The 10,625-nt window shown below is 47.7% G+C and overlaps 1 protein-coding gene across 1 annotated transcript; it reads left to right on the top strand.

Annotated features, from left to right (window-relative positions):
• Positions 1-6,815: 6,815 nt before the first annotated feature.
• On the top strand, positions 6,816-8,934 carry LOC136508735 (trans-cinnamate:CoA ligase, peroxisomal-like). The gene has a single exon (XM_066503510.1). The coding sequence runs from the start codon at positions 6,934-6,936 to the stop codon at positions 8,671-8,673; it is 1,740 nt and encodes a 579-aa protein (XP_066359607.1). The 5' UTR covers positions 6,816-6,933; the 3' UTR covers positions 8,674-8,934.
• Positions 8,935-10,625: the final 1,691 nt, after the last annotated feature.

Below are 10,625 nucleotides of genomic sequence, written 5' to 3'. Positions count from 1 at the left end.
ATGAGTTCTGAAGAACTGTGTAGTGTGCTTTATTGAAATAATCGTCTTCCATGCCAATATATGTTTTCTTCCCTAAAGTTCCTTTACCACTGAGTCTCCCCTCGTGTCGCGATTCGGGAACGCCAATCGGGGCAAGGTCAGGAATAAAGTCAACACAGAACTCAATGACCTCCTCTGTTCCATAGCCCTAGGGCGATGCTTCCTTCAGGCTTAGAATGGACTTTCACATATTTCTTCAAGACTCCCATAAACCTCTCGAAGGGGAACATGTTATGTAAGAACACAGGTCCAAGAATACTAATCTCCTTCACCAAATGAACTAGGAGGTGTGTCATGATATTAAAGAAGGATGGAGGGAACACCAACTCAAAGCTGACAAGACATTGAACCACATCATTCTATAGAGTAGCTAGTTCCACTGGATTGATTGCCTTCTGAGAAATTGCATTGAGGAATGCACATAGCTTCACGGTGGCTAGACGTACATGTGGAGGTAGAATTCCTCTTAAAGCAACTGGAAGCAATTGCGTCATAAGCACGTGGCAGTCGTGGGACTTTAAGTTTAGGAATTTCTTCTCTGGCACATTTATTATACCCTTTATATTGGAGGAGAATCCCGATGGGACCTTGATGCTGCTTAGACATTCGAACATGCTGTCCCTCTCTTCTTTGCTAAGCGTGTAGCTAGCAGGACTTAAGTAATGACGTCCATCATCTGTCTTCTCTGGATGAAGGTTGTCTCGTTCTTTCATGCCCTGCAAGTCCTGGCGTGCTTCAAGTGAATCCTTTGGCTTCCCGTACACACCCATGAATCCTAACAGGTTCACACAAAGATTCTTTGTCAGGTGCATCACGTCGATTGCGTTGCGGACCTCTAGGACTTGCCAATAGGGTAGCTCCCAAAAGATGGACTTCTTCTTCCACATGGGTGCGTGTCCCTTAGCATCTTTGGGAACAGATTCGCTGCCTTGTCCCTTTCCAAATACTACTTTCACATCCTTGACCATTGCGAGTACATCTTCTCCGGTTCGGTTATGAGGCTTCTTCCGGTGGTCTGGCTTACCTTTAAAATGCTTACCTTTCTTTCTTACTTGGTGATTCAAAGGAAGGAATCGACGATGGCCAAGGTACACGACCTTTCGACATCTTTTCAAATATATACTGTCAAGGTCATCAAAACAATGTGTGCATGCATTATATCCTTTGTTTGTCTGACCTGAAAGATTACTTAAAGCAGGCCAATCATTGATTGTTACGAACAACATTGCTCGTAGGTCAAAGTGTTCTTGTTTGTACTCATCCCAGACACGTACACCTGGTTTGTTCCATAAAACTAGAAGTTCTTCAACTAATGGCTTCAGATAGACATCAATGTCGTTGCCAGGTTGCCTCGGACCTTGGATGAGGATCGGCATCATAATGAACTTCCGCTTCATGCATAACCATGGAGGAAGGTTGTAGATACATAGAGTAACTGGCCAAGTGCTATGACTAGTGCTCTGCTCCCCAAAAGGATTCATACCATCTGTACTTAAGGCGAACCTTAAGTTTCTAGCCTCATTTGCAAACTCTGGAAATTCCCTGTCTATCGCTCTCCACTGGGACCCATCAGCTGGGTGTCTCAGCATATTGTCTACCTTACGGTCTTCTTTATGCCACCGCAACAACTTTGCATGGTCTTTATTTCTGAACAAACTGTTTTAAGCATGGTATTATAGGAGCATACCACATAACCTTGGCAGGGATTTTCTTTCTAGGACGTTGTTCACCCTCGACGTCACCAGGATCATCGCGCCTGATCTTATACCGCGCTGCTTTACATACCGGGCATTCATCCAAATTCTCGTATTCATTGCCATGGTAGAGGATGCAGTCATTAGGACATGCATGTATCTTCTGGATTTTTAATCCCAAAGGGCAGACAACCTTTTTTGCTTCGTACGTAGTGGTGGGCAATTCATTTGGCTTCGGAAGCATCTTCTTTATGAGGTTCAATAAATTCCTAAATGCCTTGTCGGATATACCATTCTTTGCCTTCCACTGTAGCAATTCCAGTGTTGTACCCAGTTTTTTTGCCCCTCTTCGGCCGTCGGGTATAGCAACTTCCTATGATCCTCAAGCATGCGCTCGAACTTAACTTTCTCTTTTTCACTTTCGCATTCTTGTTGTGCATCACGAATGGCATCGCCAAGAGCATCACCGAGATCATCTTCTGCCGCTACCTCTTCTTCATCTCTCCCCATTGTAGTATCATCAAAGGCAGCATACTGAGCAATAATGTCATCAATGTCTAAATCTTCTCCTTCACCTTCTTCCATCATGACCCCGCTTTCTCCATGCTTAGTCCAACATATATAGTTTGACATGAAACCTGACTTAAGCAAATGTGAATGAAGACTCATTGAGCTTGAATATTCCTTTAAATTCTTACATATGGCACATGGACAGCACATGAAACCATCCCGCTTATTTGCCTCGGCCACACCTAAGAAATAGTGCACGCCCTCAATAAAGTCTTGGGAGCGGCGATCGGCATTGTACATCCAATGACGTGACATAATCTGCATTACACGACAAATTATGAAAACCTTGAACATAATTAAGTATTTTATTACACAACATAGATGACACACACACGGTTGATTAATTAACTAAGCCTGGCTACAACGTAAGCAATCCCAACTATCACTAAATAAACTAAAACTACAATGCACTTCAGTAACATAATTATTTCGTGATCGTACGCAACTAAAACAGACAAATCATTCTTCTGTTGAATATCAATAAGCTTCTCCTGCTGGCTCACTGCCTCATCATCAGCAGCCGCTACCTCAAGCGCACCCAAATTCTACACGTATGTAGCATAATCTTCCTCCCAGTACCAACCATCGCATCCATTGCCCTCCCACTGAAATTAAAGCCAAAAAATATTTAGTCAAAAATATTCAAGAAAAGCAGGTCAATTAGCCATAATTATAAAATGCGTAAGAAACTCACATCGCGATCCGGGCACTTGTAGAAAACACGACCCTTGTTGGGTCCCTGTCTCTTGACTCGGTACTTCCATCACAATCTTCTGCTTACACTTGCCGCAGATAATGAGAGGGAGTTCTGGCCTCAGTCGTTTCGCAACCGAACGAGAGGCCGAGGATCTGGTACCAGTTGTCATCTACTTTCTATACTTATTTTTGCAAACTAGTGTAAATTTCATATTTTCTAAAATGATATATTTAAACAAAACTAGTACGGATTTCACATGTTTCAATAAATAACCATCCGTACTAGTTGACCTTGCTTACGTGATCATCTCGGCCAGCATTTCTCCACCGGACGGCACCGTACTTGGCCAAGGAAGAGCTCCGATTCTACGAGGAAGGGAACACGGTCTTCCACGACCGTTGCCGCTCTCCCTCGTAGAATCAAAGCTCCTCCTTGACGTCCGTTACCGCTCGGCAGAGAACATGCTTGGCCGAGCTGAACACGGTCCGCAAGTTCAACTAGTACGGATTTTCTATAATTTTCTAACTATTTACTAAGTTTTTCATTTCATGGAAAATTTAATTCTAAAAATAAAAGGCATGATTTCTAAGTAGTTCATTTCATGGAAAAAATAATTCTAAGTGACCTGCTCGATATCGGCGAGCTCGCGGACGTTTAGGTTGTCGAGGATAGTAACATTTGTAGATGACATTTGTAGGTCTGAAGTTATCAAATATCCATCAAATTATAGCTCAAAAACATGTTTCAATAAATAACCATCCGTACTAGTTGACCTTGCTTACGTGATCATCTCGGCGAGCATTTCTCCACCGGACGGCACCGTACTTGGCCAAGGAAGAGCTCCGATTCTACGAGAAAGGGAATACGGTCTTCCACGACCGTTGCCGCTCTCCCTCGTAGAATCAAAGCTCCTCCTTGACGTCCGTTACCGCTCGGCAGAGAACATGCTCGCCGAGCCTGAACACGGTCCGCAAGTTCAACTAGTACGGATTTTCTACAATTTTCTAACTATTTTCTAAGTTTTTCATTTCATGGAAAATTTAATTCTAAAAAATAAAAGGCATGATTTCTAAGTATTTCATTTCATGGAAAAAATAATTCTAAGTGACCTGCTCGATATCGACGAGCTCGCGGGCGTTTAGGTTGCCGAGGATAGTAACATTTGTAGATGACATTTGTAGGTCTGAAGTTATCAAATATCCATCAAATTATAGCTCAAAAACATGTTTCAATAAATAACCATCCGTACTAGTTGACCTTGCTTACGTGATCATCTCGGCGAGCATTTCTCCACCGGACGGCACCGTACTTGGCCAAGGAAGAGCTCCGATTCTACGAGAAAGGGAACACGGTCTTCCACGACCGTTGCCGCTCTCCCTCGTAGAATCAAAGCTCCTCCTTGACGTCCGTTACCGCTCGGCAGAGAACATGCTTGCCGAGCTGAACACGGTCCGCAAGTTCAACTAGTACGGATTTTCTACAATTTTCTAACAATTTTCTAAGTTTTTCATTTCATGAAAAATTAATTCTAAGATCACGTAAGCCACCGGGGACGAGGATGGCGCGTGCTCCAGCGAGGACGAGCGAGGCGTGATTTTGATGAACTAATTTAACTTTTGTTTATCCAAACATATATGCAAATCATCATGTGATTTTGAGCTAAAAATGACATATAAAATCATAATAAAGTCCAACATATAAAGTTACACATGCATCTACATCGCAAAATGAGATAAGCTACTGATAAAACATAAGAGGATTAAGTTTGTTACCTCCAAAATCGAAGAGCAACACCAATGGAGGGGGAGAGAGCAAGAACAACAGCAAGCTGAAGAACAGAGGCAGTGAGTTTGAATGGAATGGCTCGGGCTCGGGGAGGAAGAAATGAGCTGATTATAGGCCGGGATAATTAGTCCCGGTTAGGGGGCCAAACCGGGACTAAAGATTAATCTTTATTCCCGGGGCATCACCTAAACCGGGACTAAAGGTAAATCTTTAGTACCTTTAGTCCCGGTTGGTAATACTAGCCAGGACTAAAGATCCCTGCCCCGGGGACGACCGTTGTTTAGGGACCTTTAGTCCCGGTTGGTATTACGAACCGGGACTAAAAGGTCCTTTAGTCCTGGGGGCAAAAAATGTCGAGGCTAATGCCAAATTAGGACATCATTCTAAAGTCTGTTCTCTAGTAGTGCGTTTAGTCACTAAAATTTAGATTTTAAATCTCCAACAAGTAGCTTAAAGTTGGATCTGAACTTTAGCCATCCCTTTAAATGCACTTTAGACCATTAGACCACAAAACAGAGCTAAAATGGTCCAAAGTTTTGGTTTCTCCCGGCTCCTTCCACAAGCAAAAGATTCTTTTGCCCTGCGAAATATTTCTTCCACCCGGCTCCCGCGCAATTCGCGAAATGCATCGGGCGGCTTCCAACGCCCCCGTCATCGGCCACTGAACCCGCTGTGCCTTGACTATCCCACGGTCACCCCTCCTGCCCAGCCTTCCCACTGCCGCCCCCTGCCGCGCATGCCACCACCGCCAAAGATTGAAGAATCAATGGCACCGTGCTGAGGATCGAAGAAGCCGTGCAGCCACGCCGTGCCGAGGATTCAAGAAGCAGCGACGTCGTGCCCTTCCCCGCCTTCCTCTGACGGATCCCATTGGCAAAAGGTTCTAATTCTTTTATGGACAAAACAACTTGATAGAACTTCTAACTTGCGTGTCACGGCCATGGTTGATGGAAGTAGCATGTCTCACGGCCATGATAGTTTCATGGCAACGAAATTTCAGGGGTACAAAAGTCCTTTTATTGAACCAGAACTAAACTTTAGTTCTATACTTTAGCCAATAAAATCTTACACCTGAGAATCTAAACATGCCTTTTAGTTTTCTAGCCTCACAATTACTTGGCCTACAATAATTTTGTTTGTTACGGCTAAGGCGGGACGACCTTTCAGCGAGAGTTGCATCCACTTAAGTCAATTCCTGCCATGTTGTCGATTGACGTGGAGACAAGGGCAAGCGCCAAGTCTCGTAGACGTTTCTTCATCACCGGTTTTGGATACACATGGCTAGTTATGCTAAAATTAGTTCAAATCAGCCATGGTTGCTAGCTAATTGGCTAACAACTAGTTGAAGACTTATCTAAAAACTAGTCCACGTATTAGCTCTCATGTTTAAATGCACTAGACGTAATTTTAACTAGCAATTATCTCTTGCATCAAACAAGCCCTTAGAACCATGCAATCCATTCGAAAGCAACTGAAGATTATCATCCCAGTGTACCAGCACTATCTGTCAATCCTGGTAGCGCGCATGAAACCAATCGCGTGGCTCTAATTCAAGTTATTCAACGGCCGATGGTCGATGGGTTTTGCGCTCGCCACAAGCTCTCTCGACGGGCCATGGCACGTCGATTTGCCGTCTCCTCTGTGGCTCTGCTCTTTGCCGGGAACCCAACCCAACCCCAAAACCGCACCAGCAACAGCAACGGGGGACAGGTCGCCTCCCCGGCCCACCGATCGAACGAGTGCAATAACAAGCGGGTAGGATCGCTACAGGTGGAGTGTGAAAAATCGTGCGCAGGAGCCAGGAGGCAAGGAACATATGTGGTCAAGACGCCGCGTTTTCACTTCATTTTCCTTGTAATGGGCCTCCCCGCCCCCGGAAATCTCCGTTTTCTCCCAGACAGACAACCGTGTACTACACCCACTGCAGTAGGGGCAGGAGAGCTGGGCCCCCCTTCCAACGCGCCTCGCACTGCCCGGGCCGGCCTATATATAAACCACCCGTCCGGCATCCGCCACGGCCGTGCCAGCAGCTCACTCCCCTCACCACCTCTCACCTCGCCTCAGCCGTCACCACACACATCCTCCATCTCCCCTCGTCCTCCTCCTTGCACGGTGCACGCTGAGCAGCGAGCGAGTGACGAGCTAGCCATGGACCAGCTCCCCAAGCGCCCGGCCAACTACGTGCCGCTGAGCCCCGTGGGGTTCCTGCCGCGCGCCAATGCCGTCTACGGCGACCGCGCGTCCGTCATCTACGGACGCGTCCGCTTCACCTGGAGCCAGACGTACCAGCGCTGCCGCCGCCTCGCGTCCGAGCTGCTGTCCCTCGGCGTCCGCAGGGGCGACGTCGTCTCCGTGCTCGCGCCCAACGTGCCGGCCATGTACGAGATGCACTTCGCCGTGCCCATGGCCGGCGCCGTGCTCAACACCATCAACACGCGCCTCGACGCCGGCGCCGTCGCCACCATCCTGCGCCACTCGGGGGCAAAGCTCTTCTTTGTCGACTACGACTACGTGCGCCTCGCCAGCGACGCGCTTCGCCTCCTCGCCGCCGACGGCACTCCCGCCGTCCCGCTCGTCGCCGTCATCGACGACATTGACTCGCCCACGGGGGCCCGCCTCGGAGAGCTCGAGTACGAGGCGCTTGTCGCGCACGGCGACCCCGACGCGGAGCTCCCGCCGCTCGAAGACGAGTGGGACGCCGTCACGCTCAACTACACCTCCGGCACCACGTCCGCGCCCAAGGGCGTCGTCTACAGCCACCGCGGGGCGTACCTGAGCACCACCAGCCTGCTGCTGCAGTGGGGGGTGACCACCGAGGCCGTCTACCTCTGGACGCTCCCCATGTTCCACTGCAACGGCTGGACCTTCACCTGGGGCATGGCGGCGCGCGGCGGCGTCAACGTCTGCATCCGCGACGCGCGCCCCGCCGACATCTACCGCGCCATCGCGCGCCACCGCGTCACCCACATGTGCTGCGCGCCCGTCGTCTTCAGCATTCTCCTTGAGGGCGACGGCGCCACCAGGCAGCTCGAAACCCCCGTGCACGTCCTCACCGGCGGCGCGCCGCCGCCTGCCGCGCTGCTGGAGCGCGTCGAGCGGATCGGCTTCAAGGTCACGCACGCCTACGGCCTCACGGAGGCGACGGGGCCTGCGCTCGCGTGCGAGTGGCGGGACCAGTGGGACCGCCTCCCGCTCCCGGAGCGCGCGCGCCTCAAGGCGCGCCAGGGGGTCAGCGTCCTGTCCCTCGCCGACGCCGACGTCAAGAACGCCGACACCATGGTCAGCGTGCCCCGCGACGGCAAGACCGTCGGGGAGATCGTCCTGCGGGGCAGCAGCGTCATGAAGGGCTACCTCAACAACCCGGAGGCGAACGACAACGCCTTCAGGGGCGGCTGGTTCCTCACCGGCGACGTTGGCGTCGTGCACCAGGACGGCTACATCGAGATCAAGGACCGGTCAAAGGACGTGATCATCAGCGGCGGCGAGAACATCTGCAGCAAGGAGGTGGAGGAGGTGCTGTTCCGCCACCCGGCAGTGGCCGACGCGGCGGTGGTGGCGATGCCGCACCCCCGCTGGGGCGAGACGCCCTGCGCTTTTGTCGTACCCAGGAACAACGCTGCCGAACTCAGCGAGGACGACGTGCTCGCGTTCTGCAAGAAGCGCATGGCGCGCTTCATGGTTCCCAAGAAGGTGGAGGTCGTCGGAGCGCTACCTAGGAACGCGCTCGGAAAGGTTGAGAAGGTCAAGCTCCGGCAGGCGGCACGGAAGCTGGCGCCCACCGTACCGGCGCAGAAGCCGAAGGGGAAGACGACGACCTCCTCGACGACGGTCGGCGGTCGCCGCGAGGAGCAGCCGGTGGCGCACATCATGGCGGTGTCAAGGCTCTAGGTAGCACAACACTACAGAGCACAACTGGTGCTACACAGTGCACTTCTTTTTTTGCCAAACCTTTGGAGGTACTCACACGTGCCAGAGCTCCAAGGATGGCGTAGTTTTCAACTTCTTTTATGTGCAGTGATAGTGTAGGTACGGATGAGGATCACTCGCACGCATTTGTTTTCCTCCCTTTTTCTCTTTTTACTTTTATACTTAATTATGTGCACATTGTAAAATACATGGTGTGAAAACGTGAAGGAAATAAAATTTTGGTCTTGCTCAAAAAATTTGTGATAAAATTTCTGCTTTGCACTTCTTTTTTTTGTCTCGTTAATCCGGTGGTAGTGACTGAAATTAGACTGATCACTTATAAATTCCAGTGGCAATAATTGGAAGCGGGGTAGTAGACCTCGCTTTATTCCACCGGCGAAGCCCCTCTGATATACTCTCTCCCTGAATAAATTAATTTCTAGAATTTTTTTTAACTTAAACCAATTTTATGTAAAAGAGCACTAACATCTATGACATGAAAAGTATAATGTGAAAACTTATTTGACCAATTTTCGCATCATTTTTTTCTACATTAGGTTTCCATAGCATCTTCTACAACAAAGTACATATATAAACGCACTATGGAAGTGCATCGTTACAAGTTTTTTTAGATGATTGAACTATTGAAGTATATTTTCGTATTGGTTTTCATGTCTCCATCCAATACGTGATTTGCACTATATATTCTACTGTATACACGTTAAGGATATTTATTATAGCTCAAGTCCAAAGGGGCAAAGGGGTATCTTGTATCCCAGTCGCTTGTTATGTTCATGTTAACGATTTCTGGCCATTAAATGCGAGCGGGACATTGTAGAGGGAGCATCTGCCGTTCAACTAAGTTGTTTGATTATAGAATCAGTAACACAAACGTAAAGGAATCAAAGCTTTCGACATTATGACAACAGATACGACGCTGATCGGATTTCATTTCCATTTGCATTACTATTCATTATTCAACGAACCAAACAACACGTAAGATGTAATGTAATACACTTACATTTATCAAGTGAAAAAAAGAGAGAATGTTCTCAACGAAATACAGCATGCTTCCCCGAATAAAGGCGACCCAAAGAAATTCAAAAGAGACGAGTCCACTAGTAGTGACAACATAACACATTTACCACTTACCTTGCTGAATTATGGCTGAAACTGACTGAAAACACTGTTCTGGCTGAATTCTTGTGAGAGAGAAATATTGTTTCGGCTGAAAAAACAAGCTGAATAGTGCCGTTTTCTGGGTAAGTTGAAGGGGGCCTTAATGCCCTGTTCACTTGGCTGATAAATCATGATTAAAAGTATTGTTGACTGATTTATTATAAAAGAAAAATATTATTCGTTGACTGAAAAATACGACCTATAAGCTAAGCGAACGGGACATAAATCTCGCTTGATTCGACAAGAGCCGAGAGATGGAGCTGATCTGCAACATGCATTATCTTTTAAAAAAAAGCAAAAGGAGCCACCATCACCAATTATAGCGGGTCCTCTGTTTAGATAGCAGCAGATCAACAAAAGGCTCCAAAACTCCTACCTTATTTAGTACGCAAATATGCATAAAATGGCACGGCATATAAACTACTAATATATATATATATATATATATATATATATATATATATATATATATATATATCGGTTTCTCGTTTGATAAACGGTATGTTTTTCGTTTTAAAAAACGGATCACGTTTTCCGTGTTTCAAGCTTCTCTATCAGCCTATTCGATAGGCTAGCTGGTGTTGGGGCTGGGGCTGGACCAGCCAGCCATTGCCAGTCTACAGCCAGCCTCCAGCCAACAGCATATTTTTAAAAGTTCAAATAATGGCGTAAACAGTAGCTCATGCTGATTTTAGCATTTCAAATTTAAACTTCCAGCCATGTCATGATCATGCTGAGTTCGAAGTTACAGCCAA

Source organism: Miscanthus floridulus, chromosome 1 (genome assembly GCF_019320115.1).
Source record: "Miscanthus floridulus cultivar M001 chromosome 1, ASM1932011v1, whole genome shotgun sequence".
NCBI classification, from domain to species: domain Eukaryota; kingdom Viridiplantae; phylum Streptophyta; class Magnoliopsida; order Poales; family Poaceae; genus Miscanthus; species Miscanthus floridulus.
The sequence above is the reverse complement of the archived record's forward strand: the minus strand, read 5'-3'. Positions and strand labels throughout refer to the sequence as shown.

What these genes read in the sequence shown, in the direction of transcription:
- LOC136508735 (XM_066503510.1), top strand. Translation starts at nt 6,934, where the DNA reads ATGGACCAGCTCCCCAAGCGCCCGGCCAACTACGTGCCGCTGAGCCCC.